This window comes from Ailuropoda melanoleuca, chromosome 12 (genome assembly GCF_002007445.2).
Source record: "Ailuropoda melanoleuca isolate Jingjing chromosome 12, ASM200744v2, whole genome shotgun sequence".
Taxonomy (NCBI): domain Eukaryota; kingdom Metazoa; phylum Chordata; class Mammalia; order Carnivora; family Ursidae; genus Ailuropoda; species Ailuropoda melanoleuca.
In genome coordinates, this window is record NC_048229.1 from 15,898,701 (window position 1) to 15,917,248 (window position 18,548).

Consider the following 18,548-nt stretch of genomic DNA (forward strand, 5'->3'; position numbering starts at 1 on the left):
GCATAGATATAGGAGAAGTCCCTGATCAAATTCTCCTGTTGAATGACATTTGGGTTGTTTCCAGTTTGGGGCTATTATGAATAAGGCTGGTATGAACTTCATGTAAAAGTCTTTGTATGGACTTGTGTTCCATTTATCTCAAGAAAAAAACTAGTGGAATTGCTAGATCAAGTGGTAAGTGTATATTTACTTTCAAAAGAAACTGCCAAACTTCTCTAATGTAATTGACCATTTTATACTCTCACCAGCAGAGGACTGAGTTCTAATTTTTCCATATCCTCACCAACATTTTATATCACCAGTCTCGTTAATTTTAGCCATTCTAATCTGTGTGTACCTTTTTAATTTAATTAAATTTATTTATTTGAGAGAGAGAGAGGGTGCATGAGAGAGAGCATGAGTGGTGGAGGGAGAGGGAGAAGCAGACTCCTCGCTGAGCAGGGAGCCCAACGCGGGGCTCAATCCCAGGACCCTGGGATCATGACCTGAGCCGAAGGCAGATGCTTAACCGACTGAGCCACCCAGGCGCCCCCAATCTGTATATATCTTATTGTAGTCTCAATTTGTACTTCCCTGTCAACTAAAGGTACTGAGCATCTTTTCATATGCATATTGGCCATTTGTATGTTCTTTTTTGGAAGTATTTGTTTGATTCTTTTGCCTACATTTTACTGGGCTGTCTTCTCATTATGTAGTTGTAAGAGTTCTTTATTCTGGGTATAATTTCTTTGTGAGATATACACACACACAACACACATACACACACATACACATACATAAAATGAGTATTTTCTGTAAGCTTGAGGCTTACAGTTTCATTTTTTAGTAGTCTATTTTGAAGAATGGAAGCTTAAGATTTTGATGAAGTCCTATTTATCAATTAATTGCTTTTATTATTTGTGCTAAGAAATTTTTGCCTACCCCTAGGCCACAGAGGTTTTCCCTTATGCTTTTCGCTAGACGTTTTATAGTTTTGGTGCTTGCATTTCGGTCTCTGATCCATTTGGAGTGAGTTTTTGATATGGTGTGAGGTAGGGGTCACGGTTCATTTCTTCTGCAGCACAGATATGTTCTAGTGTCAACTTCCTTTCCCCACTGAATCATCTTGGCACCTTTGGCAAAATCAGCTGATTGGATGTATCTGGATTTTTGGACTTCATTCTGTTTCATTGATCTATATGTCTGTCCTTAACGCAAATACCGCATTGTCTCCATTACTACAGATTTATAGTAATTCTTTTGAGATCAAGTAGCATTAAGGGTTGCAACTTTGTTCCTGTTTTTCAAAATTGTTTTGACTCTTCTAGTTTGTCTGCATTTCCATATATATTTTAGAATCTACTTGATAATTTCTACAACAACAAAACCTGTTGAAATTTTGATCAGGATTGCACTGCATCTATAGAATCAGTATGGGCAGCAGTGACATTTTATACACGAATGTGGTGTATCTCTCCATTTATTTAGGTTTTTCATTTCTCTCAATAAGATTTTATAGTTTTCGGTGTACAAATCTTGCACATGTTTTATTTACTGTATCCCTAAATATTTTATGTTTTTTGCTGCTATTGGAAATGTTTTCATACATTTTACTTCCCAATTATTCATTGCTAGTGGAGAGAAATGCATTTTTATATATTGACCTTGTATCCTTTCATTTTGTTAAAGTTCTGATAGTTTTGTTTTGTAAATTCCTAGGATGGTCTACGTGCATAATCATGCCATCTGCAAAGAAATACAATTTAACTTCATCCTTTCCCCATTTTTTGTTCTTCCCTTGTTGTCCTGGCTAGGACCTTTAGTCCAATGTTGCATAGAAGTAGCGAGAGCAGATATTCTTGCCTTTTTCCCAATCTTACGGGGTGAAAATGTTTAGACTTTCAGCATATGTTAGCTATAGGTATTTCGGCTGACCAGATAGGTGTTAATCTGAGAAGGCTTCATGGAGGAAGCAGCTTTTGAGCGGAGCCTTGAAGTTTGAGGAGGTAAGCAATTTCCTTGAGCTCACAGTGATTAATAATAATAGCCATCGTTTATCAAGCACATACTATGTGGTGCACACTGCAATGAACGAAGTTATGTGCACACTGTAACTCCCCAGGGAGTGAGGGGCAGAGGAGAGTTTGGCTTTGAACCAAGACTGTCTTGTATTGACTGCCTTTCCAAGCCTTGTCCCAGATTGGGGTTGGGGTTTTTTCTTCTCTGTATTCTATCTCTCCTGTCTTCTTCTGAGGACATCTGGATGGGACAAGAGAGTGGCACAATGACGGACAAAGACTGGGTTTGGGGCACCCCACGTCTTGGGAAGGACTCTGCAACTCCTACCCTGCCGGGTCCTTTGAACTTAGCTGAGACCTGGGCCTCTGGGGGACCCTCTGTCCTTTGCAGCACCCTTTCCTCCCCCAGCCTCCCTACTCCTCCTTCCTTAGCCCCTCTAGCTCATCGGGCTGTGCCGGAGTCTGTGGGGAAAGGAGCAGGATTTCAGCTAAATATAAACCAGGCTGTTCCAGTTTCCAAATAGAACAAAGGAGCAGGGTGTTAAGTTGATTTTTATAAATAAAGAGAGAGGGAGTGAGAGAATATTTTTTCGAGATGTTTAATAAAATCGCCTGTGAGAGGCAGGAAAATCACTGGGCTGCAGTGGGAGGGTTCGGAGGAGGAAGGGGGTGAGAGAGAGGGTGGGAAGTGCTTCCTCCTTCCTGCTGTGATCCTTGACCGTGTCCTTGTCCTTTTCTTGGGACCACGGAGAGACTGTGGGGCAGAGGGGGCCGAGAGATAGGGGAGGGACATGAGGGTCCCTGGGAGGAGGGGGAGGACCCGGAAGGCTTATAATCATAGCAGCCACTGTACGCCAGGTCCTCGGCTAGATGTATGCATCATCTCACCAAATGCACAGACGCGCACAGGAAGCTGGGATGCTCGTCATTGGGCGCTCTGCGATCTAGCCCCTGCCTACCTCTCTGACCTCATCTCCTCGCTCTTCCCCCCGGCTCACTTCACTCCCACCATGCCAGCTCCAACGCCAAACTTGTTCCTTTCTCAAGGCCCACGTGCCTGCGCTTCCCTCTGCCTTGAGGTCTCATAGCCCCAGCTCCTGCTCGTGGTTCAGAAGAAGCAACGCCACTTTTTCCTGACCACCTTGTCTAAGACAGAGCTCACCCTTGCCCCCACCCCAGTTATGAGGACACTGCCTTGTTTCATTTTCTTCATTCACGTATCACTTTTTTAAAAAAGATTTTATTTATTTATTTGAGAGAGAGAGACAGCTTGAGAGAGAGATCACAAGCAGGGGAGGGGGTGGTAGAGGGAGAAGCAGACTCCCCACTGAGCAGGGAGCCTGACATGGGACTCGATCCCAGGACTCCGGGATCAGGACCTGAGCCGAAGGCGGATGCTTGACCAACTGAGCCACCCAGGTGCCCTTACATATCACTTCTGAAATTATTTGGTTAGGTCTCTCTCCTACCTCCACCAAAATGAAAGCCGCATGAAGGCAGAGGTTCTTTCTCTCTCATCCACTGCTGCGGCACCAGGGTATACAGCAGAGCCTGGCACATGGTAGACGTTGCTGAATATGCATTTGCTAAATGAATGGTTAAGGGAATGAGGCTCAGAGAGGTAAAGTGACTTGCTCAAGGTCACACAGCTAGAAATGACAGAGCCAGAAGGGAGCCCAGATTTGTCCAACCCCCAAACGCATGCCCTTTCTACTATTTTGAAGATATATTTTTATTTTTATTTTTATTTATTTATTCGACAGAGATAGAGACAGCCAGTGAGAGAGGGAACACAAGCAGGGGGAGTGGGAGAAGAAGAAGCAGGCTCATAGCGGAGTAGCCTGATGTGGGGCTCGATCCCAGAATGCTGGGATCATGCCCTGAGCCGAAGGCAGACGCTTAACCGCTGTGCCACCGGTGCCCCTGAAGATATATTTTTATTTTTATTTTATTATTTTTTTTTAAATTCTTTTTTTTTTTTTTTTTTNTTTTTAGATTTTATTTATTTATTTGACAGAGAGAGAGACAGCCAGCGAGAGAGGGAACACAAGCAGGGGGAGTGGGAGAGGAAGAAGCAGGCTCCCAGCGGAGGAGCCCGATGTGGGGCTCGATCCCATAACGCCAGGATCACGCCCTGAGCCGAAGGCAGACGCTTAACCGCTGTGCCACCCAGGCGCCCCTGAAGATATATTTTTAAAACATTTTAGTTATTTATTTATCAGAGAGAAAGCAGAAGCAAGGGGAGTGGCAGCAGAGGGAGAATAGACTCCCTGCTGAGCAAGGAGCCTTATGAGGGACTCGATCCCAGGACCCTGGGATCATGACCTGAGTTGAAGGCAGACACTTAACCGACTGAGCCACCCAGGTGTCCCTCTACTATTTTACAAGGCTTACAGCGTGGTGGAAGAGGGGCCTTAAGGGAATGTCTCTGGAACCTGGGGACTTGGGGGGATGACCAGACACAACCCTGGAGGATCAAAGTGGGGGTGCCAATGAAGCCAAATCGTCACCATCACCTTCATCTTTGAGCAATGTGTGTGATGTATAAAAATTATTAAACAGATCTTTTGGGGAGCCATTAGGTAGCGAGTTTTACTCCATATCTCCCAGAGGAGAGCTAGTCTGTGCTTCAGGGAGTGGCAGAGAACTTCTCATCTCAGGAAGTGGAAGGGATGCCAGGGGAAGCAGAGATATTTTGCACTCCCACCCACCTGCTCCCCTTCTCCCCCCCGCTCCACTCCCAGCACTATGTCAGATGCGGGTGGGCTAGGAACGAGCAGGTGCACATGCCCCCAGGGCCTGAGGGGAGGTGGCTGTGCCTTTCTGCTGACGTCAGGTTCTGCCTCACCAGGTACTGTGTGGCTTGGACAAATCACACAGCTCTGAGTCTCAGTTTCTTCCTCGGTAAGGTGGAGATGGTGACATTTGCTTGGTTATGAAGATTAGGGATACTCTATGCCAGGTTCTGGGCTAAGCACTCTAGGTGGGGTGCCTAGTTGCCTCCCCATGAAGTAGGTACTATTATCATTATCATCATGATACTATCATAATATCATATTATTGTCATCATACTATTATTATGAGGAAGGAGGAACATGGGGCTCGCAAGGGGGAAGTGACTGGCCCAAGGTCACACAGCCAGAAAGGAGCAGCCCTGGGCTTTTTGATATTCTGCAATCCTGTCTCTCAGGACTAAGGAATCAGTGGGCTTTCTGGAGCTACGAGAAGTAGGGCCTGGGATAAGTGGGGAGTGACAGGGCCAGACAGCGTCACAGTGAGCAGCAGAGGCCTGGCCTTGATTAAGAGGTCAGTGAGGGAGCCAGGGGTGGAGTGGTGGGGTTAGGGAGTGATGCTGCGGTTTGAGGGGCTGTGGCTCCAAGCCTCTGACTCACTCAGATGGAGCAGCTCGATTCCCAGCTGCAGGAGATGCTATTTATAACCTGCAGGTTCTAGCAGCCTCCGGAGCATGGAGCCTTGCAGCTACCTGGGGCCCTTCTCCCTGGGCTGCCGGGCAAGGAGGGAAAGGCAAGGGCGGGGGGGGGGGGAAGGCCACCAGCTGAGCCTCCTTTCTCCTTGTTCTAGACGCTCCGATCAGCACAAAATGCACACCCAAGTGCCCCATGGCTCACACTGGGGCTGTCTAGCTTGTCATCAGCAGAGTGCCTGGCACCTGAGACACTTGAATGACTGAATAAGTGAATGAAAGAATAGCAGTAGCTCTGTTTTTTGTTTGTTTTTTTTTTAATTAATTTATTTGAGAGAGAGAGCAGAGTGAGGGGGAGAGAGAGCACAAGCTGGGGAAGGAGCAGAGGGAGAAGCAGACTCCCTGCTGAGCAGACTTGAGCCCAGGACCCTGGGATCATGACCTGAGCGGAAAGCAGACGCTTAGCTGACTGAGCCATTCAGGCGCCCCTCCAGGTTTTTTGTTTTGTTTTGTTTTATTGGGTCAGATCATGTCCTTTCTCTGCCTCAAACTCTTCCAGTGCTTTCTCATCTCATTTGGAGTAAAAGCCAAGGTCCTCATTAGTGGCCTACAAAGCTCATACACAATCTGGACCCTGCTTCTTCCGACTTCCTGCCCTCCCTCCTGCCTACTTCACTCCAGAGGCCTCTTTGCTGCTCTTGGTGACACACTAGGTATGTTCCTGCCTTGGGGCTGCTGCTCTGTTTCCTCCTCTGGGGACATTCTTCTGCCAGATACTGGCATGTCTTCCTCCCTCACCTCCTTCAGGGCTTTGCTTAAATGCCAGCTTCTCGCGAGGCCTTCCCTGACCATTCTCCTTAAAACTGCACCCATGCAGGGGCGCCTGGGGGGCTCAGTTGGTGAAGTGTCCGACTCTTGATTTTGGCTCAGGTCGTGATCTCAGGGTTATGAGATTGAGCCCTGCATTGGGCTCCCTGCTCAGTGTGGAGCCTGCTTAAGATTCTCTCTCTCCCTCTGCCTCAGCCTCTCCCCCCGGCGCGTGCACAAGCTCCCGCACGTGTTCTCTCTCTCTCTCTCTCTCTCTCAAAACAACAACAGCCACGAAAAGCTCTGCACCTAGGCGATACACTCCTCATTCTGTTTCTCTGCTCAGTTTTTTCCCATGACAGTTGCCATTATCTAATGTACTACGTATATTACTAATTTCTCCTTTTATTGTCTGTCTCCTTCTATTAGAATGTCGGTTCCAGAGGCCAGGAATTGTTGTCTGTTTTGCTCACTGCTGCACCCCTAGTGCCGAGAACAGTGCCTGGCACATATATATGGTGCTCAAAACCTTTGTTGACTGTATGCGTTCACGGAGATTTTCATGGACTTGCTGTGCAACCTTGGACAGCTAACTTCACCTCTCTGGGCCTCAGTCTTTTGGACTCCGTGGCCTCCCAGTATGGACAGTTCGAGGGCTCTCTCCCTTTAGCGTGGCTTCTGAGATTTTTTTCAGAATACTTGCTAAAAAGGAGAGCTGGCCAAGGCCTGGCTTGATATTTTTCTCCCAGACTAGGCTTCTCTGTGCAAAGTGTTCAAGTGTGTGAGCGGGCACGTGCCAGCACTCTCATGTCTGTGAGGGGCTTTGAGCAGATGCACTTGTGTGAATGAGCCTCAGCATGTATTTGAGAACCTGGTGGAGATGGGACATTCCAGCAAAATGTCAGCACAGGTCCTAATTCTGTCTTCCTGCTTCTTTTTGTTTCCAATGGAGCAAAAAGTAGAAATTTCCAAGGGCACGGCAGACCCTTCTCAAATGAACTGATGGGAACACCCACTTCTCTGGAGATGCAAGGAAAGAGCTTGTTGGCTGTGAATCCCCATACCTGTAACAGGCTGTTTCCACTTCCTCAGGACCAGCTGTGAGAAACCCACAGCAGAGCTGCCCACCTTCCAATAAGGGAAGCCCGCAGAACTGCGAGCTTCAATGGGGATGCCAGGCCCATTTTTAGATCTCATCTGTTCTTAATGGGAGATGGGTCCAAACTTTCCCAGGTTTCTAGAATAATCCCTGGCAGGTCTTACTCCCTCATCTCCCCAGGTCTCTGCTCAAATCCCAACTTCTCATGAGGCCTTCCCTGACCATTCTACTTAAAACTGCACCCATGCCATACATTCCTTCCTGGCTCGATTTTTCTTCATGACACTTGCCATTATCTAACACACGATATGGATTCTTGATGAGCTTTGGTGTTTATTAGTATGGTCGTTCACACGCTATCCCATAAGTACACGAGCTCTTCTGCTTTGGCATACCCCAGGCCTACCTAGCACAGTACCTGGCATCTGGTAGGCATCGCAACATTTTTGTTAGAAAAGTTAATTTTCATAAGTAATGGACAGACAGCACTATTGTCATTTCACAGATGAGACAGAGGCTCAGCGGTGACATGACTTGCTCAAAGTCACACAGCCAGGACATGAATCCCGGCAGACAGCTGGCTCAGGTTTAACAAGAAAGGAGAGAGGACACTCCTGCCCAGGGGCCACCACAGTTCGGGAAAACAGACTTGACTTTTGAAGGATGAGCCAGGGCCTAAGAGGGCTTGGGTATTTGGGAGACAGAAAAAATGGAGTTCAAATCCCAGGACTGTCATTTCCTGTGCCTTTGGACTAGTCCCTGTTTTTTTCTCCCCGAGCCTCAGTTTCTCCATCTGTAAAACGGGCACATCAACCCCTAGACTACAAAAAGCCATTGGGAGTATTCATTGAGATATTTCAGCCCAATGTCTGGCACCGGGCTGGGCTCTGTACATCCCAGGCCCACCCCGACCTCCCGAGGGATCTCGCAAACCCCTCTCCCAATTTTTCCAGCCCTCCAGCCGGCCAGGTTGAAATGCCCCAACATCCGGGCTAGGGCAGAGAGGTCACGTGACTAACAGTTCTCGCGCGCAGGCGCAGCTTCCGCATCATGTGCTGGGTGCGACCCAAGTGCGCAGGTGTGAGGCGGCAGGGAAGTCGTGCTCCGGTTGGGACACGTGGTTCTGTTACGTTCTCGCCTCAGCTGGAGTTCCGGGTCCTGGAGCACTGGGATGTGCGCTTGATTGGGAGAGAGAAAGCAAAGACCTTCTAGAATCTCAGACGAGGTTCTTTTGGCTTGTTTTTGAGGGAGGCTTTGCCAGGCTCCTGGGGCCAGGGCAAACCCCTGCCAGGTGAGTGGTAGAGAGGGCCACCGTGAGGCCGGGCAGCCCTGCTGGGCAACCGTTCCTCGCTCTGAGGAGGTGGCACCCATGAGCGTTCAGCCCTTGTCAGGTTTTCGGCACTAGAGATGCAGTGACATAGGCCCAGCTGGGGAGACAGACATTCCCTGGGAAGTGTAAACTGAGAGGAAAGCAGAGGGATGAGTCTGAGTCTGAAAAAGAAGGGAGAAGAAGAGGTTGCAGACGGTTCTAGGGACAGAGAGGGCAAAGGCCTTCAACTAGGAAGACGCCTAGCTGGGCGAGAGTCCTGAGGCGGGGACGGTGGCCGTGTGAAGAATTTTGGACTTGATCCTAAACAGTGGGAAGCCACTGAAGCTGGGGAATAATGTGATCTTTATAGTCCTGCATTGAATATTTTGCTTTGCTTTCTCGTTAAAAAAAAAAAAATGGATTTTTGAATTCCACACCTGCTGTTCTACTTTTTTTTTTTTTTGAGTAGAAAATAAGAGAACAATGGAATACACATATACCTCCAGGATTAAATGTACTAGCAGATGCAAACTGCCTAGCATCCTATATGTGGTCTATAAATGGTAGTTCCCTTATCTTTCCTCTAAATTCCATTCCACAATTTCTCCTATTCCAGGAGCACGGAAGGAGACCGATCCTCCCTGCAGACCAAAGATAAATTTCATTTGAAGTACTCTGGATGCATGAAAAATCTGGACTGGTTCAAAAGATCAAAAGGTGATTGTTTTACCAAATGATTATTCGAATAGGAAGCTTGCCCCGATCGTACAACCTATGTTTTGATTTATGGAAACACAATTTGTATTGAACTTTTTTAGGAGCATGTTTATTGCGTGAAATGAGAACAAACTGCACAAAGTGAGAACCCACGTCTGTGTTGTTTCTTACTAAGATCACCTTTTTGGCCACATCATAGGCTTTTGAATATTTGTGTGATTGATTTAAATACTGGAATATGTTTTTGCTAAATCTCAAGTCAGGGGCATCAGTTCTGTGGTTCTCCCTTTATAGTTGTTAACATGAATTTTGATGACATGAAAAAGCTTGTTCTCTGAATTATATTTAGCTCATACAAACTCTACTGCACAATTATGTTGTAAAGAGGAATTAGGTTTTATCTTTAAGTTGTTATTATAGCCTTGTGAGAAGGTGAACATTGAGAATAAGTATAAAGTAGTAGCATATCGTATTATTAATTTTGCTACTTTTTAGAAACACTGCGTGCAGGGCCTAGAACAAACTGACACCCATGGTAGGTGTATCAGTCAGGGTCTGTAAGAAACAGATGGCACACTCAAATTAGATAATTGGAGGAGGATTTAATAGAGAGACTATATACAAAGGTCAGTAGGGTGTAGGGAAACCATACAGGTAGTGTGGTACCCAGGAGGCTTGTCATAGCTGGGGTCTTTATCATTTCTAGATCTGGAAGTTGAAAGGAGGGAGAAATTACAGAACCCAGAAAGAGAGGTCCCCCTTGAGGAGGAGCGGTGACCTGTTGTCAGTAGGCACAACCAACCCCGACAGGACCCCGAGGAGATCTGGTGTGTGTGTGTGTGGGGGGGTGCTGAGGAGATCTGGTTGCGGGGGGGGACTGCGGGAATACATACTTAGAGCTCACCCTCCTTCTGCCCTCCAGTCTTCTGCTGTGCCCAAATGGAAGCTAAGAGGACACAGGAGTGAGTTGATGTAGTTTTGTTTTTTTTTTTAAGATTTTATTTATTTATTTGAGAGAGAGAATACAGAGAGGGAGAAGCAGGCTCCCCACTGAGCAAGGAGCCCGATGCAGGGCTCAATCCCAGGATGCTGAGATCATGACCTGAGCCAAAGGCAGACGCTTAACCAATTGAGCCACCGAGGCGGCCCGCGTTGATGCAGTTTAGACAGGAGAGCACCCCAGGGCAAACAGCAGGGAGCATAGAAAAGTGGATCTGATGGGGCAAATGGAAAATATCTAGTACAGAAGACTTCATTTCCTTGTTGAGTAAAGACTTGACATTTAAATCTTGGTATTTTAGTAAGGAAATAAAAAACCTTTAGGAATGGCTTTATGGTAGTAGGTTCAGGGTTACCGTTCACTCGTTCATTCTTCTACTGAACATACCATAAAAAGCATTGTGCTGGGCATTTTGAGAGAAGCCCAACAATGGCAGAAGAATCCCAGACATGCAGTGAATTTTCCTTCTCGATGCATGTATGTAAAAAAAATTATTACAGTTGATATACAATGTTCTATTAGCTTCAGGTGCACAGCACCGTGATTCAACAATTCTATACATTACTCAGTGCTCACCGGGATGAGTGTAGTCACCATCTGTCACCATACAATGTTACTGATGCCTGTATTTTTAAGAACACATCCCCACTCTATCAACGCACCTGTTTAGAGCTCTGAATAGTAAACATGACCCTGCTGGTCTCAAAATTAGATACTGCTCCCCCAGAAACAAGTGAGGTCAGTTCAGGCAAAGCACCCAGGTTCTGAATCTCTTGCGGGGGCGGGGGGGGGCGCCTGGCAAGTTATGTTCCTTGCCATGTTGGTACCTATTAGGTAGTAGTGAATAGTCATTTTTCGGGCAAGGGGAGCAGAGTAGGATTTACCAGTGCCTCTCTGGAAATTGGACTTTCTGTCTTATGAATGGAGTTGATTGTGGTCTTAACATGTTCTGAATCTGTGAAATCATGCCCCTCCTTAATGAGGTCCTCTTGGAGGAGGAGGGAACAGGTCTCCTTTACTGACAGGACTCTGACAAGCAAATCAATTCGTTCCATTTGTTTCCTCTTTGAAAACAGCAATCCTCGAGCGTTACATAATCTAATCTTCATGCCTCGCTGGTTTGTTCTGTCCTCCTGAGGAATTGGCAGATGGTGCCAATGCGGAGACCCGCGCGCACACGCCTCGCAAGCCTCATGGTAACGGGAGAGTTGCTCACAGAGTCTGTCTCTTTGCTGTGGGGTCCCTCGCTGGCATTTGTTTCCCTGGATCAGTTTGCTCTTTAGCATTCCTCAGGCACCACTGGCTCCTTGCCTTGGGCGCTCATTCCAAGATTAATTGGAAATGCTGAAAACAGATAAAAAGAGAACAGAAAGTGAAGTTGAAAGGGCAGAGAATTTGCCGGATCTTTTCTAAAAGCCCTCCTCCATTAAAGGCTGAGTGTCTGGGTTTTTAGCTCCAGACCTTCGACTTCGTCCTCCAGCCCGGTCCCCATCTCTGTCTTTGTTGCTGGGTTACATGTAGCCCGGGGACAGGCTGGTCAGTGCTGGGGGAGTAGAGGTCTGCTCCAGAAGGTCTCTGAATTTCACTCTCTCTCTCTCAGTGACTCACACACCAGCAGGAATGATTGTTCTCCAGACAGGGCAGTTGCCTAGAATCCACCTTCAGGCCAGTGATGTCAGCCTTGCTAAAGGAGAATTATCTCAGACTCTGTAAGGTGAGGAGCCTCCCTTCAAGGTCCTGTCAGCCAGAGCCGCAGTGTTTAGATGTCCAGGCAGAGACACTGCCTATCCATCTCATCTGAAAATGGGGACATTGCAGCTTCCAAGGAAGCAGGGGCTTCTCAGACATCCTGTGCTGGGGGTAGTTCTGCCGATACTCAGGACCGGAAATCAGCAGATATGCGCCGGTATGGCCTTTCGATTGTGAAAATACCGACACATTTCCACACGGCTGGTAAATAGTTGTGTCTTTGAGCTCCCAATGCCTCCCATCCCTCTGCTACTACTTAAGTCTACCGTAGAGAAGAGGGTCTTACGTTGGGTGACGTCATGAGTAGCTCTGCCGTTCCTTGTGGCAACGTCGAGTTTCCTTTGCTGAACCCACTTTGTTTCCAACTTCACGGTACCAGGAGGTCTCCTTGCTGTAGGGCCGGGCACAGTTCCAAGTGCCACAGATGTCACCGCCCTGCTCACAGTCTGCACTGTCGGCTGACTCCGGTTTTGGATGAAGCCTCCAGGCAATTAAAACACAGAACCCTCCTGCCTGTGGCAAAAACAGGCCTGGTCCTTAAAGGTCACACGGACTTTCCTGCTGGCCGGTCACTCGGGATCCAGGTTGTAGATACAGACCACAGAAACGATCTATCTGAAGGGGAAAACCAGGCCAAACCATGTCGAGTCAGCTTTCAATTCCATTCCCCGCGCCCCCCCCCCCCCCCCCCCCCCCCGCGCTGAGTCCAAGCACAGGGGACTCGTTTCCATAAAAACAGTAACACTGTGCTTCTTTTGATTTGTCTCTCATGCACTAAATATTAGTGGAACACCTATGACGTGTCAGTCACTGCACTAGGTGCTGGATATCCTGTAGGGACTAAAACAGGCCTGTCTCTGCTTTCACGGAACACACAGTCTAGTGGGGGAGACAGGTAATAAAGGAGGCCACCGTGCTTAGAGTGCTGTCAGGTCCCCCGAACTTGGATTGCATTTCAGCTCATGGAAACTGCACGGTTGCAATGGTGACTTCAGGTGTGTTGTATACTGACGGCGTGTGTCTCCACTGATAGGATACAGGGGTGTGTGGCATCGCAGTAAAAGAGTTAGGCGTGGGGGTGGGGAGAAGATGATTCCTGCATCCAGTCAGGATCTGACAGAGGCTGAGAACTGCTCGGGATGGAGGAAGGAAAGGGAGGACTATTCTGAGTGAGACCGACGGTCCTGATCTGTTCTAACATTTGGAGATCAGACAGGCTGTTATTAGAGGATGGTAACCCGTTCTGGAATGAATTCAGTCACGGGTGCAGAGGCACGGCATAGGGACTAGAGGGGCCCTGCAGTGGCGTTGTCTGGTGGGAGCAGGTAGCCACACTCCTGGTGAGCACAGCATAAAGTACAGACTTGTCCAATCATTCTGTTGTACGCCTGAAACTCACGTAACATTGCGGGGTCAACTACACTTCAACAATAATAATAATAATAATAATAATAATAACAATAATAATAATAAAAGATGGTAACTTCTGACCAGTCCTCTGGAGCGGACAGAATTTCCCTCATCTGTGCTTTCTCTCTCCTTTGTCCTTGAAACCAGGAAACAAATAAATACAGAATTTGCTAGCTAGGATGAGTGGTACAAACGGCACCCACAAAGCCGTGGAGAGCTAATGGCCTACATAGGAATCAGCTCATGACAACCTTGGCCTCACTGTCAGAGGCTCTTACCAACGGAGTTCAGTTGCTACAATTTTGAAAATCGTAATTCACATCCCTAAGACAGTCCAGTAGTTGGTTCTGCTTGGCGGTATTATTTTTGCTCTCCCTGTTTCTGCTTGTTTGATTGATCTTTTTACTGAGTTATGATTTATACACGGTGAGCTGTACAGTCTGACGTGTGCTGTTCAGTTTTGACATATGCATATACTCCTGTAACCTACATCCCTTTTCATTTTATTTTAAAAATCTTGGAATCCTCTTAAGTGATGAACATTTGAGTCCAAAGGCAGATTTCTGGAAAGGAATCCCCTATTCGGTCCACCGGCTGCCCCCTCCCTGCGAAAAACAACAACAACAAAATTCTCATCCAATCCTTTCCCGAGTTCCCCAATCACCACAGAGGACTTAAAGCCATAAGAACATTTTGTAATCCCAGCTTTTTGAAACCTAACAGAGAGATTAAGTGCGGAATTTGATTCTGATAACAGCAGAAAGGAACGAGCTAGACAAAAAACGTCATGGAGAATTAATTCAAGCACCACTGTGCAAATACTCTACCACCTTTTCCTAGACTCTAAATATGACACACAGTCCTGGTCAGGGAAGCGCGATTTTTTTAGAGGAGTTTGCTACGGGGACATGACATTATCAGGGTAGGAAGTGTTAAAGGAGAGACCCATGTACATTTTTCAGAATTTAGCCTTTAACCCTGCCTTACTCCTCCCGAATGGATTCTTTTAGAAATAAGACATATAGACAGGTAAACACACTGTGCCCTCTTCACGGCGGCCACGGTCTCAGACCCATCTTCTTGAATTAACTGCCCTCGTATTCCAGGATCTTTCCAGAGCTCCGAAACAGCTCTTCTTTTCCATTGCTTTGACCGAGGGTTATGCAGTCCAGTAATATGACAACATATAATTATTTAGTAATCACAATTTGTATAACACTTAAGGGCAAGTGAGACGTTCCATGTGAAAGTGCTCTTGAACCTCTGAAGGTGTATATAATCCATACGGATTATTTAAAAATGATTTCTCGGAGATGGGATACTTTGCAGTAACTGTATTCCATTGTATCTCACAATCAGAAAGGCAAGCCATTCTCATTTTCCACATCCAGAACTTTCCCTGTCTTAATGATGGTATTTCTGAAATATTTCCTGAATCTGACCCAGCCTCTACATTTAGTCCTTATTACCTCCCACCAGACTTAAAATCCATAAAGAAAGGCACGATGGCCATTTATCTACTGCTGTCTTCCTGATGTGCACAGAGCACATGGTGGGCACTCACTCATTTTTGTGAAATCAATGGACCTATGCCCCTAAGGTCCTTCTGGTCCCTTCCACGAAGCATCAGAACACAGTTCTGCCAGTGTCCTGTACATACTTGCAAAATCTTCAAGGACTCTCTAGTGTTGATAGAATAAAGGACAAAAGGACAAACTCCTGAATGTCACATTCAAATTCCTTTGCAATGTAGTTCCAAGCACTTTTCCAGGCTAGTCTTCCAGCCCTTGTCCACCGCCTTCACCCCTCCCCCCAGCCTCAGGACCCCAAATTGATTCCCAAACACACCATGCAGGCTCACCCTCCCAAACCTTCATTGAAGCTGTTGCCTCTGCCTGAATGACCTTCCTTTTTTTTTTTTTTTTAAAGATTTTATTTATTTATTCGACAGAGACAGAGACAGCCAGCGAGAGAGGGAACACAGGCAGGGGGAGTGGGAGAGGAAGAAGCAGGCTCATAGCGGAGGAGCCTGACGTGGGGCTCGATCCCATAACGCCAGGATCATGCCCTGAGCCGAAGGCAGACGCTTAAGCGCTGTGCCACCCAGGTGCCCCTGAATGACCTTCCTTTTACCTTCCTTATTCACCTGGTGGAATTTCACTTCTCCAAACAGAGCTCAAATGTCACCTTCTCCAACGCCTTCCCTGACTCCCCTAAAGGTTCTGTTTTGGTGTTCTTGTACCCAGCTTGTCATTCGCTTATTGGCTGTTTCCCATTACATTATAGTGGCTTTCAGTATCTTTTGATTTTCTGTGAATTCCTTGAGAACAGGGACTGAATCTCACCGTCCTTCCTTAAATATCTCCGGAATCTGACCACTTCTCACCACCACCCCCACCAATCATTGGAGTCAAGCCGCCATCCTCTCCCACCTGTTCCATGTGACAGCACCTGACCAGATCCACGTTGCCACCCTGCCGTCCAACAGAGGACCTACCGCAAAGCCGCCAATGATCCTTTAACGATGTAAACAACCATAGGCCACTCCTCTACCACAAACCCGCTACTGGCTTCCCTTCACACTTAGAAAAAACCCAAAGCCCTCAGCTGTCTGGCCCCTTCCCTTCCCCTCCAGTTTCATCTGTACCACTCTCCCCCTTGCTCACTGCAGCCCCACTTGTCTCTTTGCTTCTCCTTGAATATGTCAAGCTGTTTTCTCCTCGGGACTTAGGAACCATCTCCCCTCTGCCAGGAAGGCTCTTCCCCTGGACATATGCGTGGCTTGCTGTTGTGGTCCCTGCTCAGATGTCCCCTCCCCAGAGAGGCCCTCCCTAATCACAGTCTAAAAGAGCGCCCTCCATTACGCCCTCCTATCTTCCCTGCTTTATTTCTCTTCACGGCACTACACGCCACCAGTTTGTCACCGTTAATTTCCCGTGCATTTGTGTAGTTGTTCATTTGTCACTGAGGACAGACTGTTTTGTTTCTCACCCTGTCTCTGGAACCTAGAACAGTGCCTGGCAAATAACAGGCACTCGAGTGTTCGTTGAATGAATGGATGAATCTTGGTATCCCAGGTATCTAACATGGTGCCTGGTTCTAGAAATCCTTAAGTGAATGAACAAATTAGCAAATTTTACAAATGAAATTGAATCTTGGCATATATCCAGATGATCCAGGATCTGAGTGCAGGTGTTTCATCCATTTGCTCCATGAACATAATCTTGATTGCTTTTATTTAATATCATAGGTGATGCAACCAGGTTCCTCACTTTTTTCAGAAATTGGTTGTTGATAGAGGTCCTGCCCAAGAATCCTTAGGGAATTTCAGAAAGACAACCAAGAGTGGCACAGCAGGGACTTAGAATACCCTCTGGTCAGCTCCCAAGGGATTCTGATGAGGTATTTTATCTCCTGTGATTTATACAGAATGTACACTCGCTGTTAATCCTGCCGAACAGATTATTCTGAGGGCTGGAACAGGTAAGACATTGGTTGACTCCAAACTCTGAGAGGGTGGGCCCTTTACACCCTTCCTATTGGACTGGATGTTGCAGTGAGGCTCCTGGGCTGCGGTCCCCCAGCCTGCCTTCCTGTTTGTGCTTTAGGAACCCGAGTGGCTTTGATACGGCAGTTCAGTTCAGTCCCTTCTGGGTGAGCTGGGAAACAATCTGCCACACTTTTCTTGTTCACTTTGGCCTGTGGCAGTTGCTTTTCCTGCCCATTTTGTTTGTTGTTTGTTCTTAATTCCTTGCATATGCACATGTAAAAGAAGCAGGCAGTGCAGAGGAGGGTGAACCCTTGTTAAGGGTGAAGTGTAGCATATTGTCAATCTGTCCATCTGTCCTCTTGAGGCCAAGCAGTGACCAGATTTGCCTGATTCTCATGCATGGATGGCATCAGGGCCAGAGACCAGAACAGGGAGAGCCTGGGAGGTTCACACCCCACCCCACCCCACCCCCCCTTCAAATCTCAAGTATCCCATTTCTAGATAAGAGGGGTAGATGGGGCCTCATAAGGTGCAGAGGGAAGGGAACTAACTGAGTTAACCGCCCGTGCGCCCTGTTTCAGGTACTGTGCGAGGCCTTTTATGTGCATGGTGTCATTGGATGTTACCAAGGAGTTGGTTAGGATTGTTACCTGCATCTCAGAGAAGAGACAAACACGGTTCAGAGAGGTTGATGACACTTGCCCAAGATGGTAAGCGGCAGAGCTAGGATCTGAGATTCAAATCAGGCCTGTGTGACTCCCTGGCTGCCCACCAAGAGCAGGGATTTCTCTAACATCTAGAAGGACATGGAGGTGCGGTGGGCGGGGAGGCAAAGCCGGAGGGGCAGCAAATGGGTCCTACCTGAAACTTGATCATCACCAGGCCCTGCAAAGTCCCGGTTATACAGATGCCACCTGACTTCTCTTCTGTTTTGAAAACTGAAAAGCTGATGTACCAGGGTCATCCTGGTTGCACTCCGCGGTACTGGAGTGGCTGAAGTACCCCGTAGACACTCCTTCCAGCAGTGTCCTTCCACGCCATTCTGGCTCCCGTGCCTGCACGTAGTGCCGTCATAGAGTGCCTTCCTCCTCCTTAGGTCGCCAGTTTACTGCACCTCTCTCCTCATTTCCAAAGTTGTACCCCCTGGAGAGTGCACCCCGCCCGCATTTCTGGAGGTTCCGGCCGCTCCGGGTCACTGTGGGAACCTCCGGGCGTGTTAAAGAGGCACTGCCGGCCACAAAGGTCCGGGCATCTTTGGGGCCATTCGCCAAGCCCCTTCCCTAGCACTCCAGGCTCCTCGCCGCAGTGCCCCCTCCGCCGCCAGGGGCCGCCCGGAAGCGGGGCTCCTCGAGCGCGGGGCGGGGAAAGGGGCGGGGCGCGGCGGTACCTGGGCCGCCGGGGAGCTGGGGGTGGGCTCTCCGGGGACAGCCGGCGGCCCCCCCAGATCCGCACTGCCAGGCGCTGGGAAGCTCGGGGCTCCGGGCGTAGAGGCTGCGCTGTCACATGGGCGGCGGCGACGGGGCCGCATTTAAGCGGCCGGGGGACG

General features: G+C 47.9%; 1 protein-coding gene and 1 long non-coding RNA gene across 8 annotated transcripts in view; one reads left to right on the top strand and one right to left on the bottom strand.

Annotated features, from left to right (window-relative positions):
* CABP1 (calcium binding protein 1) overlaps positions 1-18,548 on the top strand; it is a 52,785-nt gene that overhangs the window by 13,364 nt on the left and 20,873 nt on the right. For 3 of the 7 annotated variants that reach the window (XM_034638587.1, XM_019809581.2, XM_034638593.1), the window contains 2 exons: positions 9,253-9,353; positions 11,430-11,549. The exons of 2 other annotated variants lie outside the window; for them this stretch is intronic. In XM_034638587.1, coding sequence (XP_034494478.1) covers positions 11,502-11,549 — 48 coding nt within the window. In that variant the 5' untranslated portion in view covers positions 9,253-9,353; positions 11,430-11,501. The remainder of the gene's footprint in view (positions 1-9,252; positions 9,354-11,429; positions 11,550-18,548) is intronic. 2 more of the 7 variants (XM_034638589.1, XM_034638591.1) reach the window with 1 other exon arrangement.
* Positions 11,543-18,548, bottom strand: part of LOC109491185 — a 13,646-nt gene continuing 6,640 nt past the window's right edge. Inside the window, exons 2-3 of the long non-coding RNA XR_002144516.2 lie at positions 12,389-12,717; positions 11,543-11,697 (exon numbers count right to left, since the gene is read on the bottom strand). This is a non-coding gene — a long non-coding RNA (uncharacterized LOC109491185). The remainder of the gene's footprint in view (positions 11,698-12,388; positions 12,718-18,548) is intronic.